General features: G+C 41.6%; 1 protein-coding gene across 1 annotated transcript in view; it reads right to left on the bottom strand.

The window, feature by feature from the left end:
* Positions 1-648: 648 nt before the first annotated feature.
* Positions 649-21,772, bottom strand: part of VAPA (VAMP associated protein A) — a 34,962-nt gene continuing 13,838 nt past the window's right edge. Inside the window, exons 2-6 of the mRNA XM_064150223.1 lie at positions 13,619-13,771; positions 9,744-9,847; positions 7,342-7,422; positions 5,620-5,796; positions 649-3,538 (exon numbers count right to left, since the gene is read on the bottom strand). Of these exons, the coding sequence (XP_064006293.1) occupies positions 3,380-3,538; positions 5,620-5,796; positions 7,342-7,422; positions 9,744-9,847; positions 13,619-13,771 (674 nt within the window). The 3' untranslated portion in view covers positions 649-3,379. The remainder of the gene's footprint in view (positions 3,539-5,619; positions 5,797-7,341; positions 7,423-9,743; positions 9,848-13,618; positions 13,772-21,772) is intronic.

The following is a 21,772-nucleotide window of genomic DNA, read 5'->3' as shown; positions in this document are numbered from 1 at the left end:
ACATTTCAAATGGTTTATTAACACTTTAACTTTTAATGTTTGAAGAAGGCCTGAAAGATAAATTTTTGCTTATTGGCTTTGTCTTTTCCCCTTTGGCAAAATGTCACCTTCCACCTCCTCCCCTCCACCCTACCTCCTTCCCAAGAGGATAATGAAGTTCCAAGCTAGTGTTTGGTTGCTTCTTATACGTCAATTTGCTTCAATCATAGCAGCAGAAACATGCAAGCCTGGGCCATAGTATTTATCAACAGCCTTGAGAGAACGTGTAGGAATGCACCAAAGCCTTGTGCATTGATACAAAGAATTCAGTTCTTCAGTGAACTTCATCTCTATAATTTAAGTGGGTTAAATTTGGTGCTCAGAGAAGCTCCATCATCTATTTCACTAGGCCTATTTCTCATTTTTCTCCCTGAAGCATCGTACTACCCCTTTTTAAAGTGCTAGATTTGTTAAAACTTCATTCTACACTCATTCTGTCTTGCCCTTTAAAGAAAACCTGTGAAGTGTATTTAACTGAGGTTACACATTAAACCTCACCAACAACTTCATGGGCCTCACAGCACTGGGAGCAGAGGGGAGAGTGCACTTCCCCGTGCTTGCGTACACCAGTAAGCAGGCAGAGACAAAGCAAGAAGTTCTAACCAACCGTTTCAGGAACAAAGACAAACAATTTAATCCATAGTACAGAATTTCACTGAATACAGTTGATCTCATCCAAAGTGACTCCTGAGAGCAAAGAGTTTTGATTATTTTGTTTTTGTTTAGCATTACATTTTATATACAGCTAGGAAGGGATTACTGGACATCAAGACAGTCTCCTTATGCCATTAGTAAGTACACTGGTGACGAGACCGCAGCACGCTTTTCACGTTGAAAATGCTACTCAAACCATGTTCATGTTTTACCATCAGCTGTTTTTGGTAGTTGTGAGAAGAGTTATTTTAATCTGACTTTAGGGTTCTTTGTTTTGTCTTATTTCTGCCACCAGACAGCAAAATTGGAGTAAGCTGCACTAAGAGATGACTCTTTTTCGTTCTCCAAGTGCTAGCTACCCTTGAAAACCTCCATGTGCTGTGTTCTAAAGGGCTTTCACATCTTCCAGAGGATTGATTTCACTTTTTTCACCCCTCCCCCTTCAACACAGGAATAACTGTGCTCTGTCTGAAGCAAACTACATCCTGCACACTACTGCTTTGTATTTTCCACACGGGAATAGGCTATGAAAGCTTTTGATGTGGCAATGTTCTGTTACGGGGCGGGGAGGGGGGGGGGAAGGAAGGAAAAAAAAATATACAGCAGGAGGATTATTACATCATTCTGAACCAGTGGAACCAAAATAATCAAGACCTCTTCACATGTTGTTTTGTTGTTTTTTTTTCCAGTCACTGGGATGGAAGGAGGCTTGAATGCAGACACTGGAACAAGTAATTGAGAACATCTGTGCTTGCATGCTCAAGTGCAAAGATAAGCAGTATTTGCATTTTCTTCATCATCTTCCTTGCACACAGGCAAGATGGTATAAAAGATGTTATCACCGAGAGCAATGACAGAATGTGATGTAATTATGAGTTTTGTTCTCTTTAAAGAAGGAAAGAAAAGAGCACTGGAAATCAAAAGGCAACCAAGATCACGTACATCTTCTCCACAACACGTCTGTCAGCTACACAATGTGTGCGTATATCGAGGTCTAACACACTTAGCTGCACCACATCCAGTCAAGCTGCCCAAGTCAGCACACACAATTTTGCTTGCAGGAGTATGCCCCCTTCCTTTCCACAATTTTTCAGTTGACAAGAAACCCCCTGGATTGGAGGAGTCAGAAGCATAGGGAGTGTTTTGCTTCAATGTTGTTTGGTTTTATGACATACTCAGCTGAGGCGAGACGTAAGATTAAGTGCAGGGAAGCATTTCAGACCCCCAAACAAGGTGTTCTGTAAAACTTAGCTGTACATGGCTAAACACAGGTAGATCTGCCAAGAGCTGCACCAAAAGGATTTTCCTTTTCAAAAGGTGAGCAGCTGAGGCTCACTCAGCAATTATCAACTCTTCTGCATCACCAAATTCACTGTGGGTGCCTGAATGGTTCGATTTGAATTTCAGTGCCTGCCACAACAGAATTACAAACCCAGTTAAGCTCATGTATGTGAATTAGGTAACCCCTAGAAGCCAAAGAACAATGATGACTCCTGGAAGACACCCAGAAGATCCAAAGGTGGAACAGAAGGTTCATTATTATACTTCCACACAATCCAAGCATGGTGTTAATATACTGAAAACATTTGTGTTTGGTATTCATACCTGCTGGATATCCAAATTACTGTCCCCAAACAAGGTTGATAACCATCCTCTCTGTAGCTGAAAACAGCCAGAAAACAGATTCATTTATTTTTAAACAAATGGAATGGAAACCAATTTTTTTTTTCTTTCTTTTTTGTTTTAAACCCCCAAGCTTCAATTACAACAGTCTAAGCCAGAGACTTAAGCAAATCAACTTCGAAATAGCCACTTGTTACAAGTAGTAAATTACCATGAACAATGAACTTGTTAGGAACCCCTCCTAAAAGTATGACACACACAAACAGGCTATCCAGCAGAAAAAAAAATAATCTGTTAACAATTTTATTTCTTTTGTAATGTTAAATAGGATGGGACATGACTGGAAGGATGAAGAACTCTCAACAATGCCTCACAAGGAATAAGAAAAGAAATTCTGCTGTGGTATTAGCAAAGTAAGGTAAGGAGAAAATTTACACAGTAAGAGGCACCATTTCCCCCCAGAACACCTCTTTGTCATATTCCTGAATGAGTGGGATTAGCAATCTAATAAATCATTTGTTTGTTTGTTTGTTTTCCAGAGGTAACAGCAACAGATAAAATTTGAAAGGATTATTAAAATAACATTTACAAGACTCTGAACAGATTTCTGAATTCTTATTAAAACCACAGAAAGAAAAGAACAATTCTTTTTTGCTGATGAACTTCTCATAAAGGACTGACTGTGCAACTGACACCTGCTATTGATGACTTAATGTACAATTTTGTCCAGGAGCCAACCAGTTTGTCTTGTCAGATTGGTGGTTTCTAACCGTGCGAGATCATTAAAGGCAAAGCCTGTTATGATACTGTACACAAAAAAAAAACAAACCAAACCAGAACAAACAAACAATGGCCACTTGGGCCATACTACCAATCAAGTGGTAGGTAAACAAAGCTTTTTCTGGCCAAGAAAAAACAAAACAAAAGGAAAACAAAACAAAACGAGAAAATAAAAGGAAGAAATTTAAAAAAAAAAAAAAAGGAGAGAAAAAAAAAAGAGAGGAAAAAAAGAGGAAAAAAAATAAAGAAGCTGCATTTTGCATGCTTCTGTCACTCATTCTTTCTACAAGATGAACTTCCCTAGAAAGAATCCGATGAAAATGGCTGCAATTACAACAAGAAGTGAAGGAAGAGAATTGGAGCCGTTATCTCTGATGGCCAAAGCTGTGGGGGATCCAGATTTATCCGAGTGCGCTACCTTTCTGAGCCTCAAGCCTTCATCCTGAGGTTGGGGAGGGGAAAAAACAGATGGAAGAAAAGAAAAAAAAAAAGGATTTACCAAGACATCTACGCAACAGTTGTAAAAACTGAACACAAAAGCCAATTTCCTGCTGAACACTTAAATAAAGTTCGAAAGAAATAAGATCAGACCGCACCAAAATATGAACGTGGTGAGCCATAATATTCCACCTAAGGACAGGTAACCTGGTTGCTCTCCGTACTCTGGTTAAGAAATACTCTGAAATTCTTCCCAGGCACAACAAACACTCCTGCTTTTACTTACTAAGTAGCAGTCTACAACTACCTGAGGGGTGGTTGTGGCCAGGAGGAGGTTGCTCTCTTCTCTCAGGTGGCCAGCGCCAGAACAAGAGGACACAGCCTCAGGCTGCGCCAGGGGAAATTTAGGCTCGAGGTGAGGAGAAAGTTCTTCCCTGAGAGAGTCATTGGACACTGGAATGGGCTGCCCGAGGAGGTGGTGGAGTCGCCGTCTCTGGGGCATTTCAAGGCAAGGTTGGACGTGGCACTTGGTGCCATGGTCTAGCCTTGAGCTCTGTGGTAAAGGGTTGGACTTGATGATCTGTGAGGTCTCTTCCAACCCTAATGATACTGTGATACTGTGATTCCTTACTTTTAAGGAAAAGCCTCTGCTTTGTGCAGCGTGACTCCAAATATTCCAGTGCCATCACAATTACAGGTGTGGAGATATGGTTTTTTCATGGTTCTTTAAAGGCTGCCACGGCCAAATTTTCAAGCAGTGAAAAGCAAATGGACAAGAATATCACAAAAAGCCACAAACTGCCTAGTTACAAGTTCCTAAATGGCTCTTTTACATCAAGATACCAGCAAGTAGGTTTTGCTTACCTCCTCCTGCCCCTAACAATTTGTGGCACAGAATGATACTACATCTTTAGATCTTATTTACTCCTTAATAGTAACAACACTATGCTATCTCTGATTTAGATTTAACTGCTTCTAACCTGGTATCTCTAATTTAGACTTCCACAAAGACCATCATAAATAGGACCCAGACCTGACGTACCTGCTACTAGTCTGGCATCTCTGATTTAGACTTGAAGTACCTGCTACTAGTCTGGCATGTCTGCCCCAAGACTTGAAGTACCTGCTACTAGTCTGGCATGTCTGCCTCAAGACTTGAAGTACCTGCTACTAGTCTGGCATGTCTGCCCCAAGACTTGAAGTACCTGCTACTAGTCTGGCATGTCTGCCCCAAGACTTGAAGTACCTGCTACTAGTCTGGCATGTCTGCCTCAAGACTTGAAGTACCTGCTACTAGTCTGGCATCTCTGCCCCAAGACTTGAAGTACCTGCTACTAGTCTGGCATGTCTGCCTCAAGACTTGAAGTACCTGCTACTAGTCTGGCATGTCTGCCTCAAGACTTGAAGTACCTGCTACTAGTCTGGCATGTCTGCCTCAAGACTTGAAGTACCTGCTACTAGTCTGGCACCTCTGACTCAAGACTTGAAGTACCTGCTAGTACTAGTCTGGCACCTCTGATTTAGACTTGAAGTACCTGCTACTAGTCTGGCACCTCTGACTCAAGATTTGAAGTACCTGCTAGTACTAGTCTGGCATCTCTGATTTAGACTTGAAGTACCTACTACTAGTCTGGCATCTCTGATTTAGACTTGAAGTACCTGCTACTAGTCTGGCACCTCTGACTCAAGATTTGAAGTACCTGCTAGTACTAGTCTGGCATCTCTGATTTAGACTTGAAGTACCTGGTACTAATTTCACATCTTTGGATTAAATTTACAGTAACTGCTAATTTGACATCTCTGATTTTCAACTAAGACCACCAAAAATAGGACCATTTCATTTAAGAAGTATCACTCAGTATCTCATCTGCAACCATCACAAAGGCTCAATCACTGAGAAGTTCACAACGTAAGGTCAGTAAAATCCTATTACAAACTCAATACTGACAATCAGTAGTAGCTGTAGTCATCAGAGGTAGTTGTAGCTACCCCCTGGAACAAACACCTAGTGAACTAACGACAAAGCAGGTCTTTGGGTCAAGAAGGCTGAAGCCACATCAATACAAAGAAGGAAGCAGAGCTTACTCTCAGGTGTCGGTTTTCATCCGTCAGCTTCATAATCTCTGCTTGAAGTCTTTTGCACTCCTCCATCAGCTTCCTTGTTTCGGTGTCATTAAGTGAAACACTATGTGATTTTGGCATCGGGCCATCCTGCTTAGATGTACTCAAGACTGGGGCGGGTTTGTTTGCATCTATGTCATTCTACAAACATTAAGGAGAGCAGAGAGAATTTTAGTTACCTAGTGAAAAAAAACGACCCACAGCTTAAAAGTGAAACAATCCAGCTACTGATACAGCACAATGAAGATTGTGTTTACAGAAGTCTGAATGAAATCTTCAGGGGGATGGAGCACCTCTGCTACAGAGACAGGCTGAGGGAGCTGGGGTTGTTCAGCCTGGAAAACACAAGGCTCCGGGGAGACTTAGTAGCAGCCTTCCAGTACCTGAAGGGGGCCTACAAGAAGGCTGCAGAGAGACTGTTTACAAAGGCCTGCAGTGATAGGATGAGGAGCAATGGCTTCAAACTAGAGAAGAGTAGATTTAGATTGGATGGTAGGAACGGGTTCTTTACTATAAGAATAGTGGAAATCTGGAACAAGTTGCCCAGGGAAGTGTTTGAGATCCCATCCCTGAAAATACTCAAAGTGAGGCTCAACAGGGCTCTGGGCAACCTGATCTAGTTGAGGATGTCCCTGCTGACTGCAGAGGGGGTTGAACTAGATGACCTTTGGAGGTCATTTCCAACCCAGACCATTCTATGACTCCATGATACTGTTGTCAATTCAACTATTAGCTCCACATTAAAAAGCAAGCTGATCTAGTTAAAAATGTCACTACCTGCAGCAGAGGGGCTGAAGCTACCAAATTATACTCAAACTGCATCTGAAAAATATCTTACCCTGACACTCCAAAACATGTATGAAAAAAAAAATGGCTGTAAAAGACAGCTACTGGACAGCTGACAGCCTTCAACCAAGACCTCACACAGCTAAATAATGAAAATTTCCACTCTCAAGAAAAAAAAACTAATGCAGAAGAATCTTGTCATATTCTGCAAACTTCTAGATAACTGACAGTTAACCATTATCTTAAACATAAAGCAACACAAACAGAGCTTCAGTCTACATACAATGAAACTGTCATCTCCTACCCAACTGGAATAGATTGTGTCTGAAGGTATAAAAAGAGGTAATAGGGATTTTGGTGGTGGTGTCTGATCATATCTCTGTCAGCGCCTCAAGTGCATTTAGGATTCCCAAAGCATGCATTAATTTCTAACCTTTACTTTTTCTGCTTTCTTTCTGAACTCAGATGAATTAGAAACAGACTTTTTAAACCTAAAAAAGCATTTAATACTTTAAAGAGCAAGCTCTTTCACTGTATTCAAGTCTCTTATGTTTAATCTGGCAGCAATAAAATGCTAAAGCAATTTAATAATAAAAATAATTAAATGATTCTTTTTGGCATTAGTCTCCATTGCTGGAGGTTTTTAAGATCCAGTTGGACAGGTTGCTCCATTCCTGAGGGAAATTTGGACCTGATGATATTTCAAGGTCCATTTCAACTTGGGCTGTCCTCTGCATCCTCAAGAAGCTATACCCTGAACACTCCTCCTGCTGATTTAGTATCAATTCCTACAATCCATTTAAATCAACAAATCAAATAGGTTTAAAAACAACTCAGAACAAATTTTTGTGAGGGCCTAACAGTCACTGTGTGATAGTTTCTTACTCTTCTCTTACTCACCAGTTTATCGTTTTCGTTGGGCATTTCAAACACACATCTCAATTTGGAGTCCATTAATTCATCAGGTTTTGCTTCTTTCCACTAAGACAACAATTAACAGAGTTAATTAAGGTACCAAACTCATGCAAACATCAAACAATTCATAAGCTTTCTCCTAGGACTTGTTTCCTACACAAGGATGATCACAGGGCTGGAGCACTTCTCCTGTGAGAACAGGCTTGAGAGAGTTGAGGTTGTTCAGTCTGGAGAAGAGAAGGCTCTGAGGAGACCACCTACAAGAAAGCTGGTGAGGGACATTTTAGGCATCAGGTAGTGATAGGACTAGGGAAAATGGATCCAAACTAGAGGAGGGGAAATGAGATAAGACATTAGGAAGTTTTTCACTGGTGAGACACTGGTTGCCCAGGGAGGTGGTGGAAGCCCCACCCCTGAGAGTTTTTAAGGCCAGGCTGGATGTGGCTCTGGGCAACCTGATCTAGTGTTCCTATCCATGGTAGGGGGGGGTGGAACTAGATGATCCTTGGAGTCCTTTCCAACCTTGACAGTTCTGATTCTACACAGCTGAACGCTGTGTCCTTACCCTAGCTGCAATTTTCAGACCTGCTTCTGAACAATGTTTTCTTAGTTCACTTTGACTACTACAAAGTAACAAAAGCTAGAAATAAAAGTAGAAATGGAAACGAGAAAACTGAATGCAAGGATGGGTTCAGGAAGCAGCAACGTAGCACACAATGAGGAACAAGCACCATCCTGAGTCAGTTTTTGAACCAATTTCTAGCCCTTGGTTAATTGTACTCCTTATGTCCCATCTTAGAGACACCAATTTTATACCAAAGACTGAAAGACACCTTTTAGTGACTCTGAATTTAGTTCCAGAGTAGATTTCTTTAGTTCTTCGTACTTCAGTTTTTTAACCACTTCCTCCTTTTACTACCTAAATCACAATTTGAGCCTTTTCCAAAGCTGTTTATCAAGACATTTAAAATTCTAGTGTTTATCACTGTATGTAAGAACTGTAATATACATTATATCAATGTATTTAAGAACTGTCATATTCTCTCTACTAGACTAGGCTGACAACTAACTTTCAAAGTACACATTTCAGGTAGTTGCCTTAAATCTTTAGTCTCAAGAGAGCGATCTGAAGTCTGCAGCAATTTATCCAACAATAGATCCTCTGAAGTTACCTGAGAATTGCAGGCCTTGCTGACTAGAACATCCAAGCTTTTCATAACATCCTTCCTCTCTTTTGTTGCTCTTTCTCTTCAGTGCTCTTAGTTGTGCAGTAACTTAGAACTACAATTATCCATTTTCTGCAAGATCTGTTTTTCAGCACACTAAGGAAGCAGTTGTTTGAAAGTGGATTTTTATATTCTCACCAAATAACTACGCTTCACTTACCACACATAACTAAGAGCTATCAGAGCATATTAAGGAACCCAGACCAGCAAGGAAGAAAACTGTTAACTTCAGCTACATGTCTTAAAAGCTGAACAAAATCTACAAGTTTTCCACTGACTGATGCCACAGTGTTTTTTCTGCCTTAAGATAAGGGGACGGACCCTAAACCTGCACAAGTCTAATGGACTTCAATGATTTATTAAACCTCACCTTTACCTTTTATTTCCCCTCTCCTCCTTTGCCCCAAGTAAACACTGAACATACCTGTACAAAGTCAGATATTCATTAAACCAATCTCCAGAGACAGAACTCTGTGTATTGCTTCCCTCCACCTTAGTGTACATGTTTATGGGAGGCCACATGCACCCTAAAGGGTGTGTTCTGACAACGGAAGGCTTCCTTCTGACTGCTGCCAGTTTGTAAAATCTGAAACAAGTCTCCTTGCTTCTGAACTAAATAGCACAAACTTAAGTATCTTCTTTCTGCATCTACCTTTCTACTAAATCTGAAAATAAATCTATGATTTGTGCTGTGTTTAGCCACTTGGTATCTTGTAGAGTGACAAATCTTAGTCATCCAAATGTTTTATTTAATTACAATCCTATCCAACATTTCAGTTAAACACTTCTCAAACCCAAATATACTCATTTCATACAGCTTCAGGCTTGTTGTCTAAATATACTCTTGATTCCTTCAAACACAGTCTGTTTATCCCCTTCAGATTAGCTGCATCTAAGGCAAAATGTGGCCTTACTTTAACAGTGAGCTGACCTTATATTAGGTTCACTATTTCTATTTAACCAGTTCACTAGGTGAGTGCTGACAACCAAGCCCATATTTCATGTTAAAACTCTTGAATCATGTACAGAAGTCACACTTGTTCACAGAAAACCCAGTTCTTCTCCAAAAATAAACTGCAAAACCCACAATTCAGTCACACTTAAGCCTGAATTTTCAAGGAAAATAGAATATACAAGTCATTTTATCCCATTTTAACTTACCACTGCCTCCATATCTGTAATATTTGGTGGTGCATAGGTTGTTTGTACCATAAACTTGTGTTTACTCTTCTCATTTGGGTCATAGTCAAAAGGCTGCAGCATTACTGTTCAAAAGAAAAAAAAATAAGCATAAACTTTCAGCTGATCACTGTAACAAGCACACTGTCCACTTTGGATTTGCTTCTCACTGAGAAGACTCTTGAGAGTTAAAAGGCAAAAGGAAGTGCTGAAAACAAAGCAGACAGACACTGTGCCAACAGGTACTGTGAAGAAAGAGAAGCATTTCAGAGTCTGAGGCAGCTGACATAATTTTTCATGCAATTACTGCAGGTAACAGACATTTCAGATAGGAGTATGAACAGATGCTATAGGACAGACAAAACAACCTCCACACAAACACCACAGGACTTTTCTTTTGAATAAAACCATTTCATGATTAAGTGAATGTGAAGGTAAGAAACCATAGCACATATAATGATAGGGGAGGGGGAAAGAAAAAACAAAAAAAAGAGAGGCACACACAGAAACTCTGACTGGTAGAGGTTCAGGAAAGACCTCTGGAGATCACCCAGTCCAGCCTTCCTCCTAAATCACCATGAGCAGGTTGCCTATCCTGGTGGGTTTGGAATCTCTCTGGAGAAGCAGACTCAATGTCTCTGGACAGCCCGGTCCAGTGCTCTGGCACCCTCACAGGAAAGAAGCTATGTCAGAAATACTGATTTAGCTAGAAAAGCTTATTGTATGCTCTGAACAACCTCTCCATGTATTCTGAACAAGTTCAGGCTATGGACTTTGACACTGCTACTGTTTTCAATAATTCAATTCTATTTCCACAGTTCTGAACCTTCACTGGACCAGGGAAGTGGCTGCTCCCTTGTACTCAGCACTGATGAGATCACATCTTGGCTAGTGAGTTCAGTTTGGGGTCCCTCACTACAAGACAGACATTGAGGTGCTGGAGTGGATCCAGACAAGGGCAGTGAAGCAAAATCTGTTGAGGAGCAGCTGTGGGAACTGGGGTTGCTTAGCCTGGAGAAATGGAGGCTTGAAGGAGACCTTCTTGCTCTCTACAAATGGAGGCTGGAGTAAAGTGGGTGTTGCTCTCTTCTCCCATGTAACAAATGGTAAAAGAAGAGGCAACAGCCTCGAGTTGCACCAGGGGAGGTTTAGGTTGAACAGTAAATGGAATCTCTTCAGTCAAGGAGTTCTCAAACACTGGGCCAGGCTCCCCAGGGAGATGGCTGAATCCCCATCTCTGGAGGTGTTTAAAAGAGGCAGAGACCTGGTGCTGAGGGACGTAGTATAGCAACAGGCTTGGCAGAGTTAGAGTATGGTTGGACTTAATGATCCAAAGGTCTCTTCCAACCACAATGATTCTATGATTCTGTAGTTCAACCTGCTTCCATTCACACAGAGAGTGAACTCTTGATGTCATGACTAAATAGTTTATATAATACTAAGTACAGTATCAAAATCACTAATTTGGCCTTTCCAAATTCACTAGAACCTATTGAAAAAAAAAGTTACTTCTAAATTTACCTGCCTAACTTTAGCCCTTAAATGCTAGCTACAAGTTGCAGATGTTTCCTACAGGATGGTTATCCTTTTTTGCCCTTCAATCTGACAGGCAGCATAACCAAAGGGTAAGTGAATAATCTGGATCAGATGTATTCCACAAATGAAGCACATAAAGGGATTGCAGCATTTTACAATCCTATTTTCAAACAGTTCTATTTGGAAGGGTTTAAAAGTCAGGCTTCCTTAAACATTGGTCTCAATATGGTCTGAAATGTCACTGACCAAACTAAATGCTTCTCACAGGTAAGGATAAGAAAGTAATTTAGTCCTAAAAATTGTTCCATCAACAGACTACTGAATAACATAAGGTACTTCAGTTCCCTAAAGCCAAGGGAACAGATGGAATAACCTGAAAGATGGGAAAGACATCTTTCTTTCACCAGAGAATTTCTTCACACACTGACAGGATCCTAGGAGTTAATAACTTGATGTTCTTTGAGGACTCAGTAACAGATGAAAATCTGATTGAATTGAAAAGCAGCAGAAAAAGACAATCCACAGACTCCAAGAGCTCTTCAAGCTCTTCGCATTTTTAAATAATGATGGAAAAAATCTCATGAATATTTGAAGACTCAGTTTGCAAAATATTCATGGAGTCTGAGTAGTCCAGAGATCACTTCAAGGAGAATTGCAACAAATAATTATCAAAGCAAGCCTCTTGGTAATAAGCTTAAGTTTTCTACACAGTAGGGCTTTATCTCCATGAAATAAACCTTAAGGGGGTCTGAAAGCCAAGAGAAAGAAGAGTAACAGGAGCAAGCTCTGAAGGAAGATGAGCAGCATGATTTATTCTAAAAGTAAAAAATCAAGCCCAAGCAATACTCATTAGTAAGTTAACAGCAAGCAATATATGATATGACAATAAATAATTAAGTTAGGGTATCAAGGTAAAGAAAGCAGGTCTGAACACATTAGCATTTTTTGAAATAGAATGTTACCTGGTGATTCAAAATCGAATGATAAACAAAATGCCCTTGCACTTCCTTAAAAGGATTGTTAAATCACATCTCCAACAATGAATTTTAAAACTAGCTTGAAGCTGAATCAGCACAAAGCACTACACAGGCTGAAAACAGCCAACGCTGCCTCAGTAGTTAGTTCTGAATACAGTCTCAGTCCATGGTATCCTGCAGTGATTTCTCTCTGAACAACAATGTGAGAGAAATCTATTTTTAATTACATGAAATATGAGTCAGCACTCAAAACATTCAGTGGAGAGATTAAGGAGATAATAAAGTGGGTCACTAGAAAAATTATCTGTGCACTTGGCTTACCAAGTGACCCAGAAGAAATGATATACTTAAAAACAAGAAGATAAAGCCAGTGCTTTGGGGAAGAAAACCTAATTCTGAAATGTACTGTGAAGTCATTGTAACTAAACAGCCACACATGAAAGCATCTTGGGGTCACTATGGCCAAATGACAGCTTGAAAATCCAGTGGTACAGAAAAAGGGGTATTAAAGATTCTCTGTTATGCAAATTGAACAGTGCAGCAGCAGGATGCTGTCTCCTTTCACTGGAAAATGTGAAATGTTCTTTACAGCTCCAGTATCCAGAGGCACAAGTCTTGTGATAAGCAGCTGAGAGTGTTTAGCCTGCAGAAAAGGAGGCTCAGGGAAGACTTTCTCACTATCTACAACTACCTGAAAAGGAGGTTGGAGCAAGGTGGGGGACAGTATCTTCTCTCAAAGAGCAGGGGATAGGACAAGAGGAAATGGCCTCAAGTTGCACCACAGGAGGTTTAGGTTGGCTATAAGAAGAAACTTCTTCACTGAAAGGGTTCTCAGAGACCATAATGGGCTCTCCAAGGAGGTGGTTGAATCCCCATCGCTGGAGGTGTTTGAAAGATATAGAGGTGTGGTGCTGAGGGACGTGCTTTAGCAGCAGACTTGGTAGAGGAGTTAATAGTTGAACTTGATCTTAAAGGTCTTTTCCAGCCAAATGATTCTATGATTCTATTATATAAGCACGAATGTAGCAGTATGAAGCAAAGATCCTGTTAATAACACTGTCTATTGCCAACTTGCTCTTTCTCTTTTCAGAAGAGATGCAGCTAAATGTGGCAAATAGCAAGTGTGGCTGTATGGAGGATTTTCCATGTACCACTGTAACTCTACATCAAGGTGACACTGCAATAATGAAGGTGAAGAGTATCATTCCTTAGAAAAACTCTTTTATGAAAGCTGTCAGCCTCTAAGAACAAGCAGGATTCTAAGGCTTCAAACAGTCTCTACTAACAAGCATTAGAGAACTTCATGAAAGCATGACACCTGAAATTGGATGGCTTTTGTTTTACCTGAAACAATTACAGATGATCCTGGGTCAATAATTCCACTGTTTGGCCTCACACAGTACCGACGAGGTGCTGTGGTCTTCACTTTGAAGCATACTTTCCTATCTGATGGATTTCGTAGTTTGAGATTTGTAGTTACTACATCTGTAAAGGGACCTGGATTAAAAACAAAAAGGAGTTGGTTTAAGTATGGATGTATCTCTAGAAAACTCTTTACACAGTAAAAGTTACCCTTAAAATAAAACTTGGTGGCAATAAATTCCTAAAGGCAGGTTAAGTCATACATCTCTGAAGCACAGATATTGTTACGCACTCCATCACTTTAGCCATGATGATGCACATTACAGTAACAAACAACCCTTCAATAGTATGACAGGCTCAAGCTGCTGGTGCAAAAAGCTCACAGGTACATATGCTAATTACAACAGATCATTCTTGACATCTTCAATACCTAGAAGATCATTTCAATTAATCTTAACAATTAGATTAGACATTTGGAAGAAATTCTCCCCCCACGAAGATGGTGAAGCACTGGGACAGGCTGCCCAGAGAAGTTGTGGAGGCTTCAAGCTGGAAGTGTTTAAAGCCAGGTTGGATGGGGCCTAGAGCAACCTGGTATAGTAGAAGGTGTCCTTGCCCACAGGAGAGGGTTTGGAACTAGATGATCTTTAAGGTCCCTTCCAACCCAACCCACTCTATAATTAATAACTCCTTAAACACTTTAAATGCTTCTAAGGACATAATGCACAGTAACTACTCTTGAGATTTCAACTTATGCTGGGTTCCTGAGCAACTAGAGACTCCACAGAGACAGGCATCAACTCTATCTTTCAAAGTCACATTTGAGGTAGAACAGAACCAATTCTGTTCAGGGATTTGACTTCCCAGCTCAGTCTATGCTCAGTGAGGGCACTTTCTGAAACTCAGGACATGTCTGTGGCTGCTTCTAGTAGTGACAGCACTGACAGGAAGAGTTACTGGCAAGGGCTGGGCTGCAAAAAGGCTCTGGCTTAGACTTGCTCCTCAGCACACAAAGGGCACTACCACATCTCGTGCCCCACCTTGGGGTGCAGCAAGTCAGAAGTGGCATCTCTGAGAAGGATTGGACAGGACAGGTGACCCTCAACTGACCAATAAGGACTTCCATGGACATCATCCTCAGGATGAAGCTGAGGGATCACCAGGGTCAAGCCTCTTCTTCAAGGGCCAGTGTCTGAGGAGGACTCAGTCCATTCCGTCTTCAATCTCTATCAATGTACTCCTGAATTTAGTATCAGATACCAGCCTTTGAATTTGGTTCCCATCTGCTGCTAGTCCAGTGTGGGACTTGCCCAGTGCCTGCCCACACCATCAATCATGACAGTGATATCATTGCCATCAGGGGTTGAGTGTTGGTTCGTATCTATTTCATTTTCCTTTTCCTATTTCCGTGTCAGCTGGTTTAGTTTCTTTCCCAGCCCATCAGCCTCTCTCCCTTATTTCCTTTCTTTTCCCCAGAGGAAAGGCAGAGGGCTTCATGGAGAGCCTCTGGCACTGAGCAGCCAGGCCAGCTCCAACTCGTCACAACTCCTAGCAGGCAAGAGAGGTGATACTCTGTTGATGCACCTACTGTAACTGTTCCACGGGAAAGAAGATGTAGTTGTCATGTTTATGTATTCAGTGCAGTGCCTTCTCTAAACTGTTTATGTTAAACCATCAGGATAGGAATTGCCTTTAAGGATGGATCAGACACAAGGTGCAATTTCAACGTCAAGCTGAGAAGCACATCTCCCAGCAGAGATCACCTCTGTGGGACTTCATACAGTAACAGCACAAAGAACAAATGAAGTTCATAGTGTTCTCTGCTGTCTTAAGCTTCCTTACTCTTTTGTCATCTGAAAGCAAGACTGAACAGCCACTGAAAGGATGTAACTTAGAAAATGGAATTTCATATGAACATGAATTTTTGTTCAATAGAATTTAATGCCCACATCCTTCTTTATTGTACTTTAAAAACCACACATTAAATTACTATGAAATAATTGTCATCAGTATTGAAAACATGACAACCACTTTTCTACTACTGCTACTAATTTTAAAAACCACAAATGAAGTAAGTTTCACATAAAATTGGATTTTAAACATTGGTGATGTGAACAAGTGGTAAGATATGACAAACAAACTAATTGCAAATGAGAAAAGGTTTCTTTTCTAACCTCCACCATTCTCTGGTTCTATAAATGGAAGTGGCTACTATCAGACATGACTACACTTGAGTGTCCACTATTTCATCCATGCCTTTGTTTTTTCTAATCTTTCATTTTGAGAGGACATAAACCAGATTCTTGACAGAGAACAAAAAGATAAAACTTAAGAAGGGACTAAAATGTGAAATACTGGAAGTACCAAGAGTGGGTGAAGACACACTTGAGCTATGAAGTCAGTAAGCATCTTCTAGGAAAACAGGAACTGGTGTTGCTTATCTGAAGCTTCTTTTCTAATCTGTCTTTCTATGGTGAACAAAACAGTTACCCTCTCAATGCAAGCAAATGTGACACAGCCACCAGCAGGGAGATCTCCACAACTACTTCAAAGTTTCCTGCCACTTGTCTCCTGGTGGGTCTTGCAGAATCCAGTAGCATTTACTAATAGATCGTGACCCAAAAATAACTCTCATCACTCACACCACGAGCTGAACTAAAATCATGCAGCTAAATACTCCTCCAAGTTCAAGACTAGCAATAAGCTTGGAAGAGACCAAACACCTATTCTTTTTTGAGTTACACAAACATTTTTGAGGAAATTATTCTGGGAGTTTTACTAACAACCACTCAGGCATCACCTCTGCAATGCACAACAACACACAGAACCTTGAATGTGACTTTATTATTATGGCAACTTCAACAAAGTCAGAGCTCCTGAAGTTGTCTAATCTTCTTAACTACTATTATTAAGGAAATTCTGCTCAAAAAAAAACAAAACCAAACCACAACCAAACAAAACAGAACAGGAAAGCTCAGTTCAGAGGCTCATTTTGAAAGGCAGAGTGATGAAGGAAAGGAGCTGTACCATCTAAAACCACTTATTTCAAGGCAAAGAAGCAGTGAACATACAAACTGATGATAAACTGGTTTTCTTACTAAAGAAGATGCTGTGTTTCTTCCATGGCATTTAAGGTCCCCTCATGTCTGCCTTCTCAAAGTGCCTAATAATTAGACAGGATTCGGTATCTTTATCAAGGTGCAGAGAAACTTTCTAAAAGCTCCACCTTTCCCCTGTTGTCTAAAGGCTTTAAAGGAAAGGCAAAAACACTGTATAAAGCCTCTCAAGACTCACAACCATCAGATTTCATACAGAGCTGGTAACAAACTGGCACACAAAAGGAAAAGGCAACTGAATTTCACTGTTTCTGCAGAATGCAGCTATTTTGGTATTTCAGTAGCATCCCGACAGACAGCACAGATCTGAACACAGACTGGCAGGAGCAGACACAAGGATAGTAAACCAGGAAAAAAAAATCTATTACTATTCAGAGAGCTGCACAATCTAAATTAGCACAACAGAGCTTTCAAACAGAAATCATGTAGCAGCAGGAGAGGATTCTGGAGTTCTCCTTCGTACAAACATAAATATCACTGCCCTGGAGGGAGTGTGGAAATGAAGAGCAAGCTGGCACTGAGTGCAAAAGCCTAAATCGTGATGGTTCCCTGAGGAAAACAAGAGAAGTGGAAGGAGAGGGAGAATCAGGAGGAGGAATGTTTTAAGCCATAACAGAGACCACATCTAAACAAGGAAAGGAACAAAGACCGCAGAATCACAGACTGGTAGGGACATCTGCAGATCACTTAGTTCAATGTCTCTGCTAAAGCAGGATAACCCACAGCAGATTTCCCAGGATTGCAATGTCCAAGCAGGTTTGGAATCTCTCCAGAGAAGAATCCACAACTTCTCCAGCCAACCTGCTCCAGGGATCTGACACCTTCACAGGAAAGAATTTTTCCCCATGATTCAGGTGGAACTTCCTGTGCTCCAGTTTGTGCCTGTTGCCTTTTGTTCTTTCATTGGGCAATACTGACAAGAGTAGGCCCCATCCTCTTGACCTACACCCTTTAAATATTAATGAGCATCGAGAAGATCCCCTCTCAGGCTGCTCTTCTCCAGGCCAGTCCTAAGTCACTCAATCTTTCCTCCTCACAAAGATGTTCCAGTTTGCTCAGCATCTTTATTGCCTCTGCTGGACTCTCTCCAGTAGTCCCCTGTTCTGTCTTGAACTGAGGAGCCCAGAACTAGACACAGTACTCCAGATGTGGCCTCACCAAGGCAGAGTAGAGGATGAGGAGCACATCCCTCAATCTGCCAGGTGATGAATTCAGACAGTTACACTGCAGTAAAAGAAAATTACTATGTACTGTTGGACGAGTAGGATGCATACAGAGATCTTTTTGATCAGTGGCATCATTTTCTTCCCATATTCAGGGCTCCTTCACTTTCTCAGATCCAAAAGAAGAAAAATGACATAAATATGCTTTTCTACACTGGAAAGGAAGAGCTTTGAGAAACCTTCTCAGCATGCGGTACCTGTGGGAAAGGTGAGAGATCACTGACAGTATCTCTAATTGCTGATATATGTCCTGGTTTGAGCTAGGAGGGAACCAACTCTGTTCAGGGATTTGACTTCTAAGCTCAGTCTCTGTTCAGTGAGGGCACTTTCTGAAGTTCAGGGTATGCTTGTACAGACAGTGGCAGCCTCTAAGAGTAAAAATGGTGATGGGGAGAGTTACTACTAAGGGTTGAGTTGCAGAAAGGCTCTGGTATAGGCCTGCTCCTGTGCACGCTGAGGACACTGCAACATCTTATGCCTTACCTTAGGGTACAGAAAGTCAGAAGTGGCCCTGTGAGAAGGAGTGGATAGGACAGGTGATCCTCAACTGACCAAAAAGGGATTCCATCCCATGGACATCATCTTCAGAATGAAGCTGAGGGATCACCAGGGTCAAGCCACTTCTTCAATGGCCAGTGTCTGAGGAGGACTCAGTCCATTCTGCTTTCCATTCCAATTCATGTAATACCAGGCACCAGTTCAGACTAGGGGTCATCCTGCCAGAAAGCAGCTCCACGGAGACAGACCTTGGAGTCCTGGTGGACAGCAAGTTATGCATGGGACACCAATGTGCCCTTGTGGCCAGAAGGGTCAACGGCATCCTGAAGTGCATAAAGAGAAGTGTGTCCAGCAGGTCTAAGCAGGTTCTCCTCCCTATCTACTCCAAATTAGTGAGACCACGCCTGGTTTTGGCCTCCCCAGACCAAGCGAGACAGGAGTATACTGGAAAAAGTCCAACAGAGAGCTACAAGGATAACTGTGAGACTGAAACATCTCTCCTGTGAAGAAAGACTGAGAGAACTGGGGCTTGGAGAACAGAAGGCTGAGAAGGGACCTTATTAATATCTATAAATATCTGAGAGTGAGTGTCAAGATGAAGGTGCCAGTCTCTTTTCAGTGGTGCCCAATGACAGGACAAGTCACAACAGGTACAAGCTAGAACACACGAGGTTCCACCTCAACACAAGGAGACACTTTTTTATGGTGAGGGTGACAGAGCACTGGAACAGCCTGCCCAGAGAGGTCGTGGAGTTTCCTTCTCTGGAGAACTTTCAAAACTTATCTTGGTATGTTCCTGCGTGGTCTGCCCTTGGTGATCCTGCTTTGGCAGGGGTTTGGAGTCAATAACCTCTAAATGTGATTCATATGCTCCGGAATCCAGTTTCAGAATCTAGCTCCTGAATCTGGTTCCCATCTGCTGCTAGTCCAGTGTGGGACTTGACCACAGCATCAGTCATGACAGCAACATCATTGCAATCAAGGGTTGGGTACTGGTTTGTATCTCTTTGTATCTATTTCATTTCACTGCTCTTACTTCCATCCCAGCTGGTCTAGTTTCTTTCCCAGCCTATTAGTCTCCCTTATTCCCTTTCTCTTTCCTTTGGAAAGGCAGAGGGGTTCATAGAGAGCCTCTGACACTTGCCCAGTGGCCAGTCCTGCACTGACTCTTGACAGCAGCACAGAGCAAACACAGAACTTCAGAGAAGTGAACAGGTTTGTTAACAGAAGGACCCATTTAAGATTACTAAGGCTGTCATAATGTACACACAGAGCCTGTCACCGAATAACACCTCTACCTAAAATTGGGTAAAAAATTGTCATTTTATTAAATACACAGAATCTTGGATCATTAGAAGGCAGAAAAATTGTAGGTGTATAAAAATGAGCCTGAATTATTAAACAACTTCAACAGCTTTTTATATGAAACAGCTTAAGTGTTAAACTTAGTGTCCTCTTCAATTGAAGATGTTCAAGTGGAGCCATTATAAAAGCTAATACCTACACTGACTGCCACAAAACACTTGCAATTGAAGTTTATTTAAGCTGTAAACTGGTGAAGCTATATGTTCACCCACATCTAAAACCAGTATGAGTACACAATAAAAATATGACAGACTGGCAGAAAGAACCCAAACTCCTCAAAATTCACTTCAAAACTTGTTGGGTTTATGTGTTTTACGTACCATACTGTGTCCAGGTGGCTTTTGAGTATCTCCAAAGACAGAGACTCCACAGAATCTCTGGACAACCTGTGCCAGTACTCAGCTACCCTCACATTAGAACAACACTTGCTGATGTTCAGAAGAGATGTCTTGTGTTTCAGGTTGCGTCTGTAGTCTCTGGCCCTGTCACCAGGCAGCACTGGAGTGGTGGCTCCATCCTCTTTGCACCCTGTCATCAGATATTTGTACACAATGGGAAGATCCCCCTGAAGATGTTCTTCCTCAGGCTGAACTGTCCCAGCTCTGTGTCTTTACTCATAAGAGGCTCCAGTCCCTTCATCATCTTTGTTGCCATTCCTGGACTCTTTCCAGTACGTCCATGTCCCTCTTGCACTGCGGAACTTACAACCAGATCCAGCACTTCAGCTGGGGCCTCACCAGTACTGGGTAGAGGAGAAGGATTATCTCTCTCAATCTGCTAGCAACACTCATTCCAAAGGAACACAGGACACCACTGGCACATTGCTCACTTATACTCAGCTTTTTGTTCACCATGACCCTTAGGGTCTTTTCTGCAAAGCTGCTCTCCAGCTGGTCAGATCCCAGCCTATACTGGTGCCTGGCAACTGACTCTTTCTGCTCAGGTGCAGGATTCTGCACTTCTTGTTGAACTTCACAAGGTTTCTGCCAGCCTAATTCTTGATCTGCTAGCCCATTCAGCACCTATGGGTGCATCCCATCAGGGCCCATAGACTTACAGATGTCCAATTTGTTTAAGTATTCCCTGACTTGATCATCTTCAACCAAATGATCCTGAAAGGCAGGTGTCTAAAATGAAAGACTAGTGTTCTGTACCGAGTCAAAACTACCTTGCATGTCTGATAAGAAAACAAATCTTAACATACACAAAGCATTTAATTGCTCCAAATAGGATTTTATAGTCCTTCCTGAAAAAAGCATGAATGACACTGCTGACAACAAAGTGAGAGCAGTGTTATTGTCATGAATTAGTTCTCTGTGAAAGTAAGCTGAAGAGAATCACAGAATTGCTATGGTTGGAAGAGACCTTTAAGATCACTAAGTCCAACTGTTAACCCAGCACAGCCAAGTCACCACTAAACCATGTCCCTCATTATCACATCTACATGTCTTTTCAACCTCTTCAAGGGATGGTGACTCCACCACTTCCCTGGGCAGTCTGTTCTAGGGCTTGATAATCTTTTTGGGAAAGAATTTTTTCCTAATGTCTAACCTAAACTTTCCCTGGCACAACTTGAGGCCATTTCCTCTCATCCTGTTGCTTGTCACCTGAAAGCAGAGATCAATCCCCACCTTGCTTCAACCACCTTTCAGGGAGTTGTAGAGAGCAAGGTCTCCCTTCAGCCTCCTTTTCTTCAGAATAAACACCCTCAGTTCCCTCAGCTACCCTACACCTCTCCAGCACCTCAGTGTCCTTTCTGTAGCAAAGGGCCCAAAAGTCAACCCAGTATTTGAGATGTAGCTTCACCAGTGCTGAATGCAGGGTGACAATCACTTCCCTAGTCCTGATGGCCGCACTACTGCTGATATAGGCCATGATGCTGTCAGCATTCCTGGCCACTTGGGCACACTGCTGGCTCATATTCATCTGGCTGT

The sequence above is a fragment of the Pogoniulus pusillus genome, chromosome 10 (assembly GCF_015220805.1).
Source record: "Pogoniulus pusillus isolate bPogPus1 chromosome 10, bPogPus1.pri, whole genome shotgun sequence".
Taxonomy (NCBI): domain Eukaryota; kingdom Metazoa; phylum Chordata; class Aves; order Piciformes; family Lybiidae; genus Pogoniulus; species Pogoniulus pusillus.
Note: the sequence above shows the minus strand (reverse complement) of the source record. Positions and strands in the feature narration are given on the sequence as shown.